Source organism: Paroedura picta, chromosome 5, assembly GCF_049243985.1.
Source record: "Paroedura picta isolate Pp20150507F chromosome 5, Ppicta_v3.0, whole genome shotgun sequence".
Taxonomy (NCBI): domain Eukaryota; kingdom Metazoa; phylum Chordata; class Lepidosauria; order Squamata; family Gekkonidae; genus Paroedura; species Paroedura picta.
Window position 1 is genome coordinate 105,811,241 of NC_135373.1, and position 18,487 is coordinate 105,829,727.

Below are 18,487 nucleotides of genomic sequence, written 5' to 3' on the forward strand. Positions count from 1 at the left end.
TGTGTGGCTGGAAGAAATCTCAGAGAGTGTGCCAGGGGTGTTAGGAGAGTTTTTTTGGAACTCCAGGAGTGCGCATGCTACCAACATTTAAATGTGCCAATGAGTGTGGGGGGCTCTAGCTGGGAACTGCCTTTCAAAAAGGGAGAAAGGGGGGGAGGCATCCTGCTGCTGGACCCTCTGCCCCATGGAAACCACACCGGCATATCTACTGTAGAGTCTGGATGAATATATATTTCAATTCAAACACATAGCTCTCAGCCTGTATGATCTGGCTTTCTAAGGAATTGCTCAGCCAGTTTGCCTACTGAATAGCTCACATATGTCAGAAAGGAAAAGACTGGTTAGGCTCCTCCCCCCCCCCCCCGAAACGGCAGGGAGTGTGATTGTGGTTTGCTGTAGCTTGGCTGTCCAGGGAGTGTGTTTTGGGGTGGTTAGTAGAAGGGTGGGTACGAGTAATGGCTTTTTTTTCTGTTGTGGACTCTTAAAACTGATCAACATGAAGTTTTTTATTCTTGTTAATTTCAAAGTAGCAGGCCTTCCCCCCCCCCCCTCCATACACAGAGCCTGAAAGCAGCTAGCTGTATACAGTCAATGATGTGAGAGTATCCGAGTTGACTGATTTATTTTTGGAGAGTGGGTGCCCAAGAAGATTCACAATATAAAGAAAATACATAAAATATATCATATAAAATACATACAGAAGCAAATTTTAAAACCACAATGTAGGACTACTTTAATCCGTTGCAATCCTAAATAAAACTGACAGCTGCTTAGTAAGGACCGAAAGCGCGAGGTTCGGGTGTACAACCCAGAGGAGATTGTTCCACAAGTATGGGGCTGCTGCTGAAAAGGCCCTTTTTTCATGCAACCACCAAATAATCTTCTTTGGTTACTGGGATAGCCAGGCAGGCCTCTCCCAGTGATCTTAATTCCAGGGCTGAGATTTTCTACGCAGTGGTATTTTTGTGTACAAGGAAGCCTTAGGTTGTCAGGGCTCTCACTCGCAATCTGCCATGGTAAGCCGCATGGAGGATCACCATCTCACTGAGAATTAGATCTACATTCTAGGGAAGATCTTGTGATTGGAACACCAACTCAATAATTTGGGTCTTAAAAGCAGCTAAAGGAGATCTGATGTGGACTGGAGCCGTGGAAATGGAGAAAGGGGGAGCGTTTAACTTTTGTCTCAAAGTCGTTTCACCAAGCAAAAAAATGGCCTTCCCCAAGCCTGCGTAGGGGGAAAAGATGGGCATAATACAAAGGCCTGACTTTTTTCTATACCAGGACTTAACGGACCTAGGGAAGGGAGGAAAAATTTCCAATGGGGTAAATAACAGATGGAGAAAGTTCCTCATTACCACAACATCAATCTAGTCACACACATACACACACACCCAACTTCTATCTAGGACCAAATTACATGCTCAGTTTTCTGCTCCGTGTCTTTTTTCCTAGATGCTATTCCTGGGACATCTCTTGCTACCCTACAAAAGCAGGCTCCCCCCTCCTCTCCCATACTTTTGTTTTATAGTCTTGTGTTAATGCCACAACTCGTACTGCTGAAAACTCACAAAATAATAAATACCACAACATAGACAGAGTGTAAAAGAGCACAGACCCCTCCACCTCCCCCCAAAATATTCTCAACACGGAGTGTTTAATCAAGAATTGTATTTATTTGGATTTTTATACAATGTTTAAAACAAAGTTATACCCGATAACAGCAATATTCCTACACGTTCTGAAAACCTGCTGCCAGCAATCTGAACAACAGTTTGTACAGATTGAGACAACTTAGTCAGTCAGCTTGGTATAGAGGTCAGAGTGCTAGACACTGATCTTGGAAACACCGCTCTGAATGCAGTTGTGGAGAAAAAATTAAAAGCAAAATGCTTGCTTATCAATTGCACTTAGGGTTTCTTTAGAACAAAGCAGGGGGTTAAGGGGAACATAGTGCTAATCCTCTAAAATGAAATGAATGAGTCTTAAAGCGCAGACTTTAAGATTCCGTTATTCTTGAAGATGTATAAGGGGGTAGGCTGGGGTGGGACTAGGCTGAGGTCCCTGTATCTGTTTTAGTATTGATAAGAGATCCCTCCAAAAAAAAACAAAAAACAAAAACAGGACGTGTGTCTTAACGATTTCTGTACTGTGTCCGGTCCTCTGAAAAAAACAGGCATTTCCCCCTTGCAACTATACCACATGTCTAAAAGCAGTTTGTGGATCTGAAGGAGTAACAGATTAAAGATAAACTGTCACAGATGAACATTTTCCTGCCTGTCCTTTCCTTTCTTAGCATTTGGGGTGGGGGGGGGGGGCGGGGAGGGTCTAACATTATCAGCTTGCTTGTCTCTAATCAGGACTTCTGTGAAGACACTGCCTGTGAAGGCAGAGGTTTTTTTCCACCAGCGCTATGTCTTCAAACTGCATAGGAACTGCAAGGAAGTGTGGTGTTTATGCTTGGGGAGATAATGGAAAGCAAGACAATCAGAGTACATTCCAAGATTTTGACAAACAGTAGCCTGATTGCAAATAAATTTTATTTAGCTGCTACCTAAATCATGAAGAACGTATATGCTTCAGGTTCCTTTTAGCAAACACCAAAATAGCCCAGGCATCTGAACCTGCTCATATTTATAAAATAAGAAAGTGATGTTTTCAAAGTACAGGATCCTTGTACAAACAGAAATATTATTTACATCGATCTTGTTAATTGTTAAATCTTGGCAATGTTATAAGCTCAAAGAAAACTTTAGGGGTCCAACAGAAATGCGCTCCCCCTTTTCCTCCAAAACAACTTTACCAAAGCAATGTGCCTTTTTACATACCATCACCGTAGTTGTATCATTAAAAAGTTTTGATTTAAAAAAAACAAAACCACATGCTGCAAATTATGAACCTGTGTAGGCATGGTACCTTGGTAGAACTAAACAAACAAACAAACAAACAAACAAAGGTCTTGCATAACAACAGAGGTGCTGCAAGGTTACAACAAGATTAAACTAAATCTCCAAAGAGATTCCCCCACAGCCTAAAGAATAAAATATCCTGAAAAAATAAGCATATACGCTATATAAGACTTGTTTTGGTAGCTTAAGAGGCCAAACCGGTAAGAAATATTGCACTACGTGTCTGCACTTTCCTTAGAGTGTTGTACTCTAAATAACTGAATATAAAATAAGACAATATTTAAAATCTTAATTAGGACCGCCAATAAATAAAACTAAATTACACAGATGTCATACTAAATACGACGGATTTTCTCGTCCTTCCATTTTCTCGCATCAACCCCTGCGAGGTAGTTTAGGCCGAGTGATTGCCCAGGGTTGCACAGTAGCCGTTACAGTTGAATGGGGATTTGAACTCAAACCTCTCCAGTACTAGTTCAGCACTGCTCGCTACACCATACTACTTCTCTGATTATTATTCAACTTTCCAACCAAAATACTGGCTTCCAAAGTACCCGCTTTACCAAAAGACTATATGGATGGCATGTAAAATTCCATCAACATTGACTCCAGGGTTAGGGATCCCCTTACTGCAGCACACCCCCCCCCCCCGATCCTAATGATTATAGTTAGACATCAGAAAGAGGCATTCTCCGCAGAGCTTCCGGTGTTACATTATGTGAACATATTATTTGATGGCAGATACTGAAAAGTCAGATTATGTAAAAGTGCTTTTATGTAACAATTATAATTTTTGATAGGCCAGGTTTTCTGGTGTTGAGAAAATTTGTAATTCTTCTTCCATGTTTGTATTCTGGATTTATTTTATCTAATTAGCGGCCATTTGTGATAGTTTACAATAAGGGGTACAACTAAACTCTTCTATATGTATAGCAACGATACAGCACAAAAGAAATGTGCATCATAAAGTATTATTTCATTAGTTTGGGATAATTAGCATTTACCAAATCTTCATCTAGCATTCCTCTAATAAATATCTGGTAAACCATCTGATCCAGGCACTTTTTCCGATTTAATTTTTATAGCTTCCATAACCACCGTTATTGTTATAGGACCAACACAATCCATCTTTGTTCTTCTGTAATTTTTAGCCAAATTTTGCTTCCTATTTTTCTATTTTTGTCAATAATACATCATGGCCTTTATAGAGATTAGAATTTATAGCAAGCTTTTTGTTTTACTTCCATTTGTTTTAGTGTTATCACGGAAAGTGTTGTAAGATATTTTATTTGATGAGAGAAATTCCTGGTAAATTTCTTAAGTCATCCTCTTTTCGAATTTCTTTTTTGTCTCTTTTTCTCGGGTTCAGCATTACGTTGTATAAACAGTTCACATGCATCCAAAACCATTCTCAAATTCCATTATTTAAAATACTTTATAATTCTGCAGACTTCAATATGTGAGACAAATCGAATCTTTTGCTCCTCACTTTTGTATTCTGGATTATTTTATCTAATTAGCTGTTTTTTGTGATAGCTTACAATAAGGGACTCAAGTAAATTCTTCTAATGCAAATTAGACTCTTCTACCATATATGTATAGCATTGATATTGCATAATAAAATTATGCATAATAAATTGTTATTTCATTAGTTTGGGATAATTAACATTTACTAATACATTGGAGAAAGCCAACCTTTTATTATTATTCAGCCACCCCGATTTTAATGCTTTCTAAACACAGGAGTAATAATTTACAGTTGGATAATTAAATCTTCAGGCAACATTTTATATAAACCCTAAGAAATGCCTGGCTAAAATGCATAGGGACTGATGTAAGAATAGGCCGATAGCATGGCTGTTTGATCTCGAGTGCGCATTAGTGAGACAACATGAGGCTCTTATGTGCCCATGCTCTAACAGTTCTCAAACAATATTACTTATTTATTTATTAACTTGCCAACCACCTAATCATAGACCTAATCATCACCACCTAATATTTCATTTAATCTCCATCTAAATTGTACTAGGTGTTAAGAACCAAATTTACCAGGTTGTGGCCAGAAAATGTATCCTATGAGTGAGGGAGAACAATTCCCCTTTACCTAATTCTAACAGCACACTTGTTTCGTGTCATGCCCTTCAATATGTGGGGGAAATCTAATCTTTTGTACTTACTCGGGGCTTTCCCCAGTGCTGGATTCTACAACATGGTTTAGACCTTCCACAACCAATATGTTTACAGTTCATAACGCATTTATTGCAAACATCTGATTTTGTTTTACCTAGAGTTTTTAATGTTCATACTGCTTTAATGGCTCTGGTTTTAATAATGGGAAAGTTGGCCTAGACAATGACTAAATAAATGTAACTGTTCAAATAACCATAATTCTCCACTGAATCAGCAAGCTGGATATTAATATTTTAACAAAATAAAATACTAAAATAAGAATACAATTTTCTTTCTATGAACCGTACGATAGCCAGATTCAAACCCACTAGTTCTTACAGGGCGATCTATGTAGGTGACTTTCTTCTCCTCTCAAAAAGTGAAAAGCTTCAAATTTGGCTCAAAACAAAACAGTGTATGTACTACTTATTAAAAATGTAGCCCCTTTACTGCTGTACAATTTGTTACACATCTAATTACAATATAAATCAAACTGATTTACTTTAGAATGTTATCTTTATAGAAAGAACAATCCGAACACATGGGAAAAATTACCTATGCAGATGCCTTAGTATCTCTTTCTTGTTATTTGGAACTCATGTCCACTTAGTTGTCCAGACAAATTGTAAAGATTCACATCTTTTTGTAATCTATAGATTTTTTACAGAGTAATCCCAGTCTGCCATCATTTCCATATTTCTTCAGTTCCTCAGAGCTGTATTACAGGTTCCAACGGTGTCTCTAATCATAGATATAGCTACAGATCTCCCAAAATTTAAATCCAAAATTGCTTTTGGATGCACCATGCTCTGATTAAAGCCCAATTGGGCATCTGCTGAGCTACTACCCTCAATCCTATGAAACAGTTTCACATCCAAGTGGAGGGGTAGGGTGCATTGAACTTGTACTTCTTGGGCGCCTTTCTTTTTACAACCATGTTTTATTCTCCCTCTACTCATAGATGCCCCTGAGAACACAGGCAGAGGAAAAGTCTGATTCTCACTATAGAGTGGGAAGGCCCCCACACTCAAGCAGGTAGACAAATATTGTGCACACATATATAGCTTAAGGGAAGACAACTGAAGCGATCAGTGCTGATTTAGAGAAGTTTTATTATTAAATTTTAAATTTGTAACCTTAAATTTTAAATTTGGAGATTCTTTTACTCTCTGGGAGCGGTGTCATCCTTTCCAGAGTGTTTATCATAATTGACAGATCCGGCACCCCTCAAGAAGCTGTACTTTTGATGGTATGATATCTGGTTACAATAGTCACAGCAGTCGCGCTTCACAGGGCAATGTGCCGCCTCGACTATCTGCACAAACAGCTGCCAATCCACTGTTTCATCAGAGAGCTGCAACAACAACAAAAAAAAACAATCCTATTTTTTATTTCTACCCCACTGCTGAGGGATTCCTGACAGTTAGAGAGGGTTTTTCTGTGGAACAAGCTTCCTCAACTGGTGGTGGGTTCTCCATGTTTGGAGATTTTTAATCAGAGGCTGGATAGCCATCTGACGGAGAGGCTGATTCTGTGAAGGCAAAGGGGTGGCAGGTGACAGTGGATGAGCGATAGGGTTGTGAGTATCCTCCATTTGGGGGGGGGGTGGACTAGACGACCCAAGAGACCCCTTCCAACTCTTATGATTCTATGAATCTATTATTCTTTCTCCCTTTGTCCCACATTCCCCTCACTTACCCCTTCTACTTACCCCTTCTACTAAAAACTGAGCACACTCAGAGTGCTCTTCCTCTTCAGCAGCAACTTTTCCGCCATCTTGTGAAACTACGTTGCACGCTGCTTCTTCAGGCTCACCCACATCTTCACGAACAGGCCCTCTCTCCGACTTCATTTCTTCACATTTTGCCTCCTCCATGAGATCCGAATCCTTTGGCACGAGCTTCATTCCCTCATTGATAGCCTCTTCCATTATGCAGGAGCGTACAAGAGCAGCAGAGGATGCACAAGAACGAGCTTTCTTTTGTTTTAAAGAAAGTCCCCGGTTCAAGCTCTCTCACTCATTGGCACGTGTAAATATCGCGGGATGATCCCAGCACGAGAAAGGACGCCGTCTTGAACCGGGGACTTTCTTTAAAACAAAAGAAAGCTCGTTCTTGTGCATCCTCTGCTGCTCTTGTACGCTCCTGCATAATGGAAGAGGCTATCAATGAGGGAATGAAGCTCGTGCCAAAGGATTCGGATCTCATGGAGGAGGCAAAATGTGAAGAAATGAAGTCGGAGAGAGGGCCTGTTCGTGAAGATGTGGGTGAGCCTGAAGAAGCAGCGTGCAACGTAGTTTCACAAGATGGCGGAAAAGTTGCTGCTGAAGAGGAAGAGCACTCTGAGTGTGCTCAGTTTTTAGTAGAAGGGGTAAGTAGAAGGGGTAAGTGAGGGGAATGTGGGACAAAGGGAGAAAGAATAATAGATTCATAGAATCATAAGAGTTGGAAGGGGTCTCTTGGGTCGTCTAGTCCACCCCCCCCCCCAAATGGAGGATACTCACAACCCTATCGCTCATCCACTGTCACCTGCCACCCCTTTGCCTTCACAGAATCAGCCTCTCCGTCAGATGGCTATCCAGCCTCTGATTAAAAATCTCCAAACATGGAGAACCCACCACCAGTTGAGGAAGCTTGTTCCACAGAAAAACCCTCTCTAACTGTCAGGAATCCCTCAGCAGTGGGGTAGAAATAAAAAATAGGATTGTTTTTTTTTGTTGTTGTTGCAGCTCTCTGATGAAACAGTGGATTGGCAGCTGTTTGTGCAGATAGTCGAGGCGGCACATTGCCCTGTGAAGCGCGACTGCTGTGACTATTGTAACCAGATATCATACCATCAAAAGTACAGCTTCTTGAGGGGTGCCGGATCTGTCAATTATGATAAACACTCTGGAAAGGATGACACCGCTCCCAGAGAGTAAAAGAATCTCCAAATTTAAAATTTAAGGTTACAAATTTAAAATTTAATAATAAAACTTCTCTAAATCAGCACTGATCGCTTCAGTTGTCTTCCCTTAAGCTATATATGTGTGCACAATATTTGTCTACCTGCTTGAGTGTGGGGGCCTTCCCACTCTATAGTGAGAATCAGACTTTTCCTCTGCCTGTGTTCTCAGGGGCATCTATGAGTAGAGGGAGAATAAAACATGGTTGTAAAAAGAAAGGCGCCCAAGAAGTACAAGTTCAATGCACCCTACCCCTCCACTTGGATGTGAAACTGTTTCATAGGATTGAGGGTAGTAGCTCAGCAGATGCCCAATTGGGCTTTAATCAGAGCATGGTGCATCCAAAAGCAATTTTGGATTTAAATTTTGGGAGATCTGTAGCTATATCTATGATTAGAGACACCGTTGGAACCTGTAATACAGCTCTGAGGAACTGAAGAAATATGGAAATGATGGCAGACTGGGATTACTCTGTAAAAAATCTATAGATTACAAAAAGATGTGAATCTTTACAATTTGTCTGGACAACTAAGTGGACATGAGTTCCAAATAACAAGAAAGAGATACTAAGGCATCTGCATAGGTAATTTTTCCCATGTGTTCGGATTGTTCTTTCTATAAAGATAACATTCTAAAGTAAATCAGTTTGATTTATATTGTAATTAGATGTGTAACAAATTGTACAGCAGTAAAGGGGCTACATTTTTAATAAGTAGTACATACACTGTTTTGTTTTGAGCCAAATTTGAAGCTTTTCACTTTTTGAGAGGAGAAGAAAGTCACCTACATAGATCGCCCTGTAAGAACTAGTGGGTTTGAATCTGGCTATCGTACGGTTCATAGAAAGAAAATTGTATTCTTATTTTAGTATTTTATTTTGTTAAAATATTAATATCCAGCTTGCTGATTCAGTGGAGAATTATGGTTATTTGAACAGTTACATTTATTTAGTCATTGTCTAGGCCAACTTTCCCATTATTAAAACCAGAGCCATTAAAGCAGTATGAACATTAAAAACTCTAGGTAAAACAAAATCAGATGTTTGCAATAAATGCGTTATGAACTGTAAACATATTGGTTGTGGAAGGTCTAAACCATGTTGTAGAATCCAGCACTGGGGAAAGCCCCGAGTAAGTACAAAAGATTAGATTTCCCCCACATATTGAAGGGCATGACACGAAACAAGTGTGCTGTTAGAATTAGGTAAAGGGGAATTGTTCTCCCTCACTCATAGGATACATTTTCTGGCCACAACCTGGTAAATTTGGTTCTTAACACCTAGTACAATTTAGATGGAGATTAAATGAAATATTAGGTGGTGATGATTAGGTCTATGATTAGGTGGTTGGCAAGTTAATAAATAAATAAGTAATATTGTTTGAGAACTGTTAGAGCATGGGCACATAAGAGCCTCATGTTGTCTCACTAATGCGCACTCGAGATCAAACAGCCATGCTATCGGCCTATTCTTACATCAGTCCCTATGCATTTTAGCCAGGCATTTCTTAGGGTTTATATAAAATGTTGCCTGAAGATTTAATTATCCAACTGTAAATTATTACTCCTGTGTTTAGAAAGCATTAAAATCGGGGTGGCTGAATAATAATAAAAGGTTGGCTTTCTCCAATGTATTAGTAAATGTTAATTATCCCAAACTAATGAAATAACAATTTATTATGCATAATTTTATTATGCAATATCAATGCTATACATATATGGTAGAAGAGTCTAATTTGCATTAGAAGAATTTACTTGAGTCCCTTATTGTAAGCTATCACAAAAAACAGCTAATTAGATAAAATAATCCAGAATACAAAAGTGAGGAGCAAAAGATTCGATTTGTCTCACATATTGAAGTCTGCAGAATTATAAAGTATTTTAAATAATGGAATTTGAGAATGGTTTTGGATGCATGTGAACTGTTTATACAACGTAATGCTGAACCCGAGAAAAAGAGACAAAAAAGAAATTCGAAAAGAGGATGACTTAAGAAATTTACCAGGAATTTCTCTCATCAAATAAAATATCTTACAACACTTTCCGTGATAACACTAAAACAAATGGAAGTAAAACAAAAAGCTTGCTATAAATTCTAATCTCTATAAAGGCCATGATGTATTATTGACAAAAATAGAAAAATAGGAAGCAAAATTTGGCTAAAAATTACAGAAGAACAAAGATGGATTGTGTTGGTCCTATAACAATAACGGTGGTTATGGAAGCTATAAAAATTAAATCGGAAAAAGTGCCTGGATCAGATGGTTTACCAGATATTTATTAGAGGAATGCTAGATGAAGATTTGGTAAATGCTAATTATCCCAAACTAATGAAATAATACTTTATGATGCACATTTCTTTTGTGCTGTATCGTTGCTATACATATAGAAGAGTTTAGTTGTACCCCTTATTGTAAACTATCACAAATGGCCGCTAATTAGATAAAATAAATCCAGAATACAAACATGGAAGAAGAATTACAAATTTTCTCAACACCAGAAAACCTGGCCTATCAAAAATTATAATTGTTACATAAAAGCACTTTTACATAATCTGACTTTTCAGTATCTGCCATCAAATAATATGTTCACATAATGTAACACCGGAAGCTCTGCGGAGAATGCCTCTTTCTGATGTCTAACTATAATCATTAGGATCGGGGGGGGGGGTGTGCTGCAGTAAGGGGATCCCTAACCCTGGAGTCAATGTTGATGGAATTTTACATGCCATCCATATAGTCTTTTGGTAAAGCGGGTACTTTGGAAGCCAGTATTTTGGTTGGAAAGTTGAATAATAATCAGAGAAGTAGTATGGTGTAGCGAGCAGTGCTGAACTAGTACTGGAGAGGTTTGAGTTCAAATCCCCATTCAACTGTAACGGCTACTGTGCAACCCTGGGCAATCACTCGGCCTAAACTACCTCGCAGGGGTTGATGCGAGAAAATGGAAGGACGAGAAAATCCGTCGTATTTAGTATGACATCTGTGTAATTTAGTTTTATTTATTGGCGGTCCTAATTAAGATTTTAAATATTGTCTTATTTTATATTCAGTTATTTAGAGTACAACACTCTAAGGAAAGTGCAGACACGTAGTGCAATATTTCTTACCGGTTTGGCCTCTTAAGCTACCAAAACAAGTCTTATATAGCGTATATGCTTATTTTTTCAGGATATTTTATTCTTTAGGCTGTGGGGGAATCTCTTTGGAGATTTAGTTTAATCTTGTTGTAACCTTGCAGCACCTCTGTTGTTATGCAAGACCTTTGTTTGTTTGTTTGTTTGTTTGTTTAGTTCTACCAAGGTACCATGCCTACACAGGTTCATAATTTGCAGCATGTGGTTTTGTTTTTTTTAAATCAAAACTTTTTAATGATACAACTACGGTGATGGTATGTAAAAAGGCACATTGCTTTGGTAAAGTTGTTTTGGAGGAAAAGGGGGAGCGCATTTCTGTTGGACCCCTAAAGTTTTCTTTGAGCTTATAACATTGCCAAGATTTAACAATTAACAAGATCGATGTAAATAATATTTCTGTTTGTACAAGGATCCTGTACTTTGAAAACATCACTTTCTTATTTTATAAATATGAGCAGGTTCAGATGCCTGGGCTATTTTGGTGTTTGCTAAAAGGAACCTGAAGCATATACGTTCTTCATGATTTAGGTAGCAGCTAAATAAAATTTATTTGCAATCAGGCTACTGTTTGTCAAAATCTTGGAATGTACTCTGATTGTCTTGCTTTCCATTATCTCCCCAAGCATAAACACCACACTTCCTTGCAGTTCCTATGCAGTTTGAAGACATAGCGCTGGTGGAAAAAAACCTCTGCCTTCACAGGCAGTGTCTTCACAGAAGTCCTGATTAGAGACAAGCAAGCTGATAATGTTAGACCCTCCCCGCCCCCCCCCCCACCCCAAATGCTAAGAAAGGAAAGGACAGGCAGGAAAATGTTCATCTGTGACAGTTTATCTTTAATCTGTTACTCCTTCAGATCCACAAACTGCTTTTAGACATGTGGTATAGTTGCAAGGGGGAAATGCCTGTTTTTTTCAGAGGACCGGACACAGTACAGAAATCGTTAAGACACACGTCCTGTTTTTGTTTTTTGTTTTTTTTTGGAGGGATCTCTTATCAATACTAAAACAGATACAGGGACCTCAGCCTAGTCCCACCCCAGCCTACCCCCTTATACATCTTCAAGAATAACGGAATCTTAAAGTCTGCGCTTTAAGACTCATTCATTTCATTTTAGAGGATTAGCACTATGTTCCCCTTAACCCCCTGCTTTGTTCTAAAGAAACCCTAAGTGCAATTGATAAGCAAGCATTTTGCTTTTAATTTTTTCTCCACAACTGCATTCAGAGCGGTGTTTCCAAGATCAGTGTCTAGCACTCTGACCTCTATACCAAGCTGACTGACTAAGTTGTCTCAATCTGTACAAACTGTTGTTCAGATTGCTGGCAGCAGGTTTTCAGAACGTGTAGGAATATTGCTGTTATCGGGTATAACTTTGTTTTAAACATTGTATAAAAATCCAAATAAATACAATTCTTGATTAAACACTCCGTGTTGAGAATATTTTGGGGGGAGGTGGAGGGGTCTGTGCTCTTTTACACTCTGTCTATGTTGTGGTATTTATTATTTTGTGAGTTTTCAGCAGTACGAGTTGTGGCATTAACACAAGACTATAAAACAAAAGTATGGGAGAGGAGGGGGGAGCCTGCTTTTGTAGGGTAGCAAGAGATGTCCCAGGAATAGCATCTAGGAAAAAAGACACGGAGCAGAAAACTGAGCATGTAATTTGGTCCTAGATAGAAGTTGGGTGTGTGTGTATGTGTGTGACTAGATTGATGTTGTGGTAATGAGGAACTTTCTCCATCTGTTATTTACCCCATTGGAAATTTTTCCTCCCTTCCCTAGGTCCGTTAAGTCCTGGTATAGAAAAAAGTCAGGCCTTTGTATTATGCCCATCTTTTCCCCCTACGCAGGCTTGGGGAAGGCCATTTTTTTGCTTGGTGAAACGACTTTGAGACAAAAGTTAAACGCTCCCCCTTTCTCCATTTCCACGGCTCCAGTCCACATCAGATCTCCTTTAGCTGCTTTTAAGACCCAAATTATTGAGTTGGTGTTCCAATCACAAGATCTTCCCTAGAATGTAGATCTAATTCTCAGTGAGATGGTGATCCTCCATGCGGCTTACCATGGCAGATTGCGAGTGAGAGCCCTGACAACCTAAGGCTTCCTTGTACACAAAAATACCACTGCGTAGAAAATCTCAGCCCTGGAATTAAGATCACTGGGAGAGGCCTGCCTGGCTATCCCAGTAACCAAAGAAGATTATTTGGTGGTTGCATGAAAAAAGGGCCTTTTCAGCAGCAGCCCCATACTTGTGGAACAATCTCCTCTGGGTTGTACACCCGAACCTCGCGCTTTCGGTCCTTACTAAGCAGCTGTCAGTTTTATTTAGGATTGCAACGGATTAAAGTAGTCCTACATTGTGGTTTTAAAATTTGCTTCTGTATGTATTTTATATGATATATTTTATGTATTTTCTTTATATTGTGAATCTTCTTGGGCACCCACTCTCCAAAAATAAATCAGTCAACTCGGATACTCTCACATCATTGACTGTATACAGCTAGCTGCTTTCAGGCTCTGTGTATGGAGGGGGGGGGGGGAAGGCCTGCTACTTTGAAATTAACAAGAATAAAAAACTTCATGTTGATCAGTTTTAAGAGTCCACAACAGAAAAAAAAGCCATTACTCGTACCCACCCTTCTACTAACCACCCCAAAACACACTCCCTGGACAGCCAAGCTACAGCAAACCACAATCACACTCCCTGCCGTTTCGGGGGGGGGGGGAGGAGCCTAACCAGTCTTTTCCTTTCTGACATATGTGAGCTATTCAGTAGGCAAACTGGCTGAGCAATTCCTTAGAAAGCCAGATCATACAGGCTGAGAGCTATGTGTTTGAATTGAAATATATATTCATCCAGACTCTACAGTAGATATGCCGGTGTGGTTTCCATGGGGCAGAGGGTCCAGCAGCAGGATGCCTCCCCCCCTTTCTCCCTTTTTGAAAGGCAGTTCCCAGCTAGAGCCCCCCACACTCATTGGCACATTTAAATGTTGGTAGCATGCGCACTCCTGGAGTTCCAAAAAAACTCTCCTAACACCCCTGGCACACTCTCTGAGATTTCTTCCAGCCACACAGAGAACCCTTTGGAGCCCCAGAGCACTCCCTATGTGTAAATCTGTACAACAGCCCGCTCTGCAGGACTGGCTTTTAGCATCAAAGATCCAAAATTAATACATGTTGTTATTTTAATCAGGCCACAGTTGGATACTGAGTGTATAGGGAAGAAATGCAGAGGTGCTTTTTTACATACACTCACCTGACTCCCCCCCCCCCACAAAAAAACCCCTACCATCCCTTCCACACTCTGAGACTTCTTCCAGCGACACAGAGAACTCCTCGGAGTCCCAGAGCACAGTGTAAATCTGTACAACAGCCCGCTCTGCAGGACTGGCTTTTAGCATCAAAGATCCAAAATTAATACATGTTGTTATTTTAATCAGGCCACAGTTGGATACTGAGTGTATAGGGAAGAAATGCAGAGGTGCTTTTTTACATACACTCACCTGACTCCCCCCCCCCCCACAAAAAAACCCCTACCATCCCTTCCACACTCTGAGACTTCTTCCAGCGACACAGAGAACTCCTCGGAGTCCCAGAGCACTCCCTATGTGTAAATCTGTACAGCAGCCAGCTCTGCAGGTATGCTTTTTTAGCAAAGATCCAAAATTAATTCGTTTTGTTATTTTAATCAAGTCATAGTTGGATACTGAGTGTAGAGTAGGTGCTTTTTTTGTTTTACATGCTGGTAATAATGATATTGCCTTTAATTGACACAAATCTAGTGCATGGAGAGATACATTCAAAGAGGGGTTGGATAATTTAAAAAAAACGATTTGAAATATCCTGGATCTACCATTTAAAAATCCAGTCAGACCCTGTGCGGTCTCTGCACATTGTTTAATATGTGTTGGGAGGGGGGGGGGTTAACTGTGGGGCAAGGTTGAGAGATATGCAAAGGATTCCATTGCAAACCGTGTGTTTGAAAGAGAGAAAATAAATCAGGCTTCTGTGTATCAGGAGCACAGGGCTGTTTTTTTTAGCATCAAACATCCAAAAATAATATGTTTATTTTAATCAGGCTATGATACTTTGAAATTAACAAGGGTAGAAAATACAGCCATTGCTTAAGCATCCACCCTGGACATTCTGTTGACCTAAGTGATGAACCCAGCAGATATTCCCCAACAATAGAAAAAAACGTTGCTCATTACATCAAAGCACACTTGCAGGACGATAAAGAAGGCTGCAGCAAAGCAATGTTATCTACCCAGGCCTTTCAGGGGGGGAAGAGAGGGGCAGCCCAAATTCAGCCACACACCATTAGGTCTCTCCACATCCTTTAATATGTTTAGTCGAGGAGAGGTTGGTCGGGGGAGCCAGGGCTGGAAGCTGACCACAAGGATTTCCTGATCAGAGAGCTCTCAAAGTGCTGGCTGTATACACAGGATCTCTGTATCAAGAGCATAGGGGCTGGTACTTTGAAATTAACAAGTATATTAAAAAAACACTGCTTAAGTGCCAACCAAGGACATTCTGTTGAACTAAGTGATTCCCAGGCGAGAATCCCTCCACGGCTTTGTTTGTATGTTTTTTATTTGATCAGTTTTAAGAGGGGCAGTCAGAAATTCCTATATATATTTTTAGCCAGGCTGTTCTTATCTACACACGCAGCTGCACAGGCATTTCCGGACCTGTCAAGTTGATGAGGAAGTGTACCCCTACCGTACTACTCTGGTTGTCAACTCCAGGAGGGCTGGAAAAGGGTCTCTCTGGGTGATCACCACCTCCACTACCTGGTCAATGTACAGGGCTGCCTGCTGGGAGGACCAGGACTCCTAGTTGCTCCTTCCAATTCTGAGGTCTTTCTTCTGTGTCTCCCACAGCCCAGCATATAAGCACCGTGGGGACAATTTACTGCGGGGGACATCCCGAGGAGTAACTGCTTGCCAAGCTTCTTCTCCTGGCCCTGGGTCTTCCTCTTACATTGGACTAGGATATCTCTGATGCGGGAGCTTGGTGTGGGTCAGAGAAGCACTGCCAGTTTAAAATCTGCAAAGGATTTATTAAAAGAACAAGATTTATAAACATATCTTTAGCATGGCACAGAGTTAAGCAAAAGAATCAAAAGTAATTGGGTGATCCTTCTATCCTCCTGCTAAAACATACCCTGATGTTAAATATAGAGTAGGCACCTTGCTTAAGGGATTCCACATTCCTGTTGCATATTCAGCACTCACCTAGCAGCCACATGGTCCAAGATGGCTGCTTACCTCTTCTCAAATAACAGCAACCTCCAACTTCAATGGTCAGCAGGCAATTGACAACTTTCCCCTGGTGAGCAAGGAGATAGTACCTCTTTTACCACCCGGATTACCCCAAGTCCTGCTGGGAACAAGAAGTCCCCCCTCCCTGTTGATGGGCATAGATTCAGCACAGGCAAAAAAATTACTATCTTACCCAATGAGTACATTTAATTGCTGTACACTGTAATAGCTATACTGGACATGCCTGTATTGACTACAGTGCTTTGATTTCTGGGGAGACTGCAGCATTGGAAGCAGTACTGTTGCTAGAAGTCTTGTTCTCAGTTGAGCTGTACATTGCCAATAAATTATTTGAGGTAAAAATAAAGGGGAAAGGCAGCGCATTCATTGGGAAGATATTCTTTTAAAAATTCATTATTAAGAATATTAGTGCGATACCCCACCTCCCAGCGTGATTCCTTTTAATTTCACGATGGATTATAATGATGGCTTGTCAAGAGAAAACAATGTCTAATTTAGACCACTCCAGTTTTATTTCATTATCTTTTAATTTGAAAGTATAGCTGTATCTGCTTAGGAATTCTGGCTTGTGGTTTGTTGTTCATGAGTAGAACAGCATTTGGCAAAAAAAAAAGAAGAAATTGCCAGTGGGAGAATATTGAAGAGTAAACCTTGTGTGATAGCAACCTTCTGTCTACTGGGACCTTCCATTGTTGAATACCAAGGTTGAAATATCATAGCCTATAAAATGTAATTTAAAACTCTGTATTACTACCTGACCACAAAAGTATTTAAGGTACACATAAGAGGGACATTCTACTATGATAGGGGGAAATATTTGATGGCTTTAGTAATAAAAAGCTATACAGCAAAGCTTTTTGGTTTAGCTTTTCCTTGATGCCCTGAAAAAACGAGGGATTTGAGCAGGGATCGGTAGCATGCTTATATAAAATATATAATGTGTCTGCTGCTCTGAAATATTTTGTGTATTTCACCGGCTGCTGTCAAAATTCTAGAAATTACTTCAAAACACTTTTTAAAATTTGTGTTGTTAAAGAGAGAGATGTAAAAATGTGTTTAGCTTAAATTTCATGTTGAGGATAGGTATTTCCATGCAGAGTTGTGATAGCAGTTCCTGCCATGAGTTCTTCCTATAGTGGGATATTTACAGTGAATTTATGTGCAAATTATGATATTTGCAAATAATCTGAATGTGCTCATTAATTCTGGTTCAATTCATGTATTATATGTAGGGCAATTAAAACTGAACAAGTGTTCTGTATCATTATTTTTCATAACTACCCAAGCTAAGTTTGCTCATACAGAGTATTGCATGAACAAGATGTTTGATAAGCAAAGAGTTTCAGAGGAGTATTTACCATGATGTTATTCCAGTACTTTTTCTTAAATAACCTTTTTGATATAACAGCCCTCTCATTCCTTGCTACCCTTATCTCTTTGCTACCCTCATCTCCATTTTTTCACCTTCTTTCATCATCTCCTCTGTTAACATTCAGATTATAAATTCTTTGGGGTGCAAGAATTGTCTTTTATTGCTGATGAAACGATAAAGCATCAATGTGCATTGATCCTAATAATAATAGCAGTAGAACCTCAGAGGTATAAATTAATGTAGCTTTATTACCTGAAGTATTGTAAACAGGGAATAAAATATCGACGAATTAAATGAAGTTGCTAGAGTAACTGGAAAATAGATACAAGATCTTCCATGGCCTAGCTTCTTCCACAAGATCACAAAGCCATTTTGCTCTTATTTAGCACTTAGTGCATTCAAAGTTAACTTTTGCCAAAATAGCCAATAATGAATTGGTCACCAGTCATCATGCCACAGTCAAAAATACTTTATCACTTGAACCTAAGCACTGTCGTTCTGACACAATAATACTATATAACTGAGTCAGCCATGGATATTTAGATATGGGCCACTCCAATCCAAAGCTGTCCTCCAGATTAGACATTGATGTTTTTCTACTCATTACTGGATATAGGGCTTCCAAGTTTTCCTTCTCAGCTTTTAATTAGTTCTACATTATTCCTTGCT

At 39.6% G+C, this 18,487-nt stretch overlaps 2 protein-coding genes across 3 annotated transcripts in view; one reads left to right on the plus strand and one right to left on the minus strand.

Annotated features, from left to right (window-relative positions):
• The window catches only part of NUAK1 (NUAK family kinase 1), a 75,847-nt gene that overhangs the window by 12,867 nt on the left and 44,493 nt on the right, over positions 1–18,487 (plus strand). The gene's annotated exons all lie outside the window — the stretch shown is intronic.
• Positions 6,117–7,146, minus strand: LOC143839126 (uncharacterized). The gene is made up of 2 exons (XM_077340959.1): positions 6,790–7,146; positions 6,117–6,432 (listed from the first exon to the last, which is right to left on the minus strand). The coding sequence occupies exons 1-2, from the start codon at positions 7,006–7,008 to the stop codon at positions 6,241–6,243; spliced, it is 411 nt and encodes a 136-aa protein (XP_077197074.1). The 5' UTR covers positions 7,009–7,146; the 3' UTR covers positions 6,117–6,240.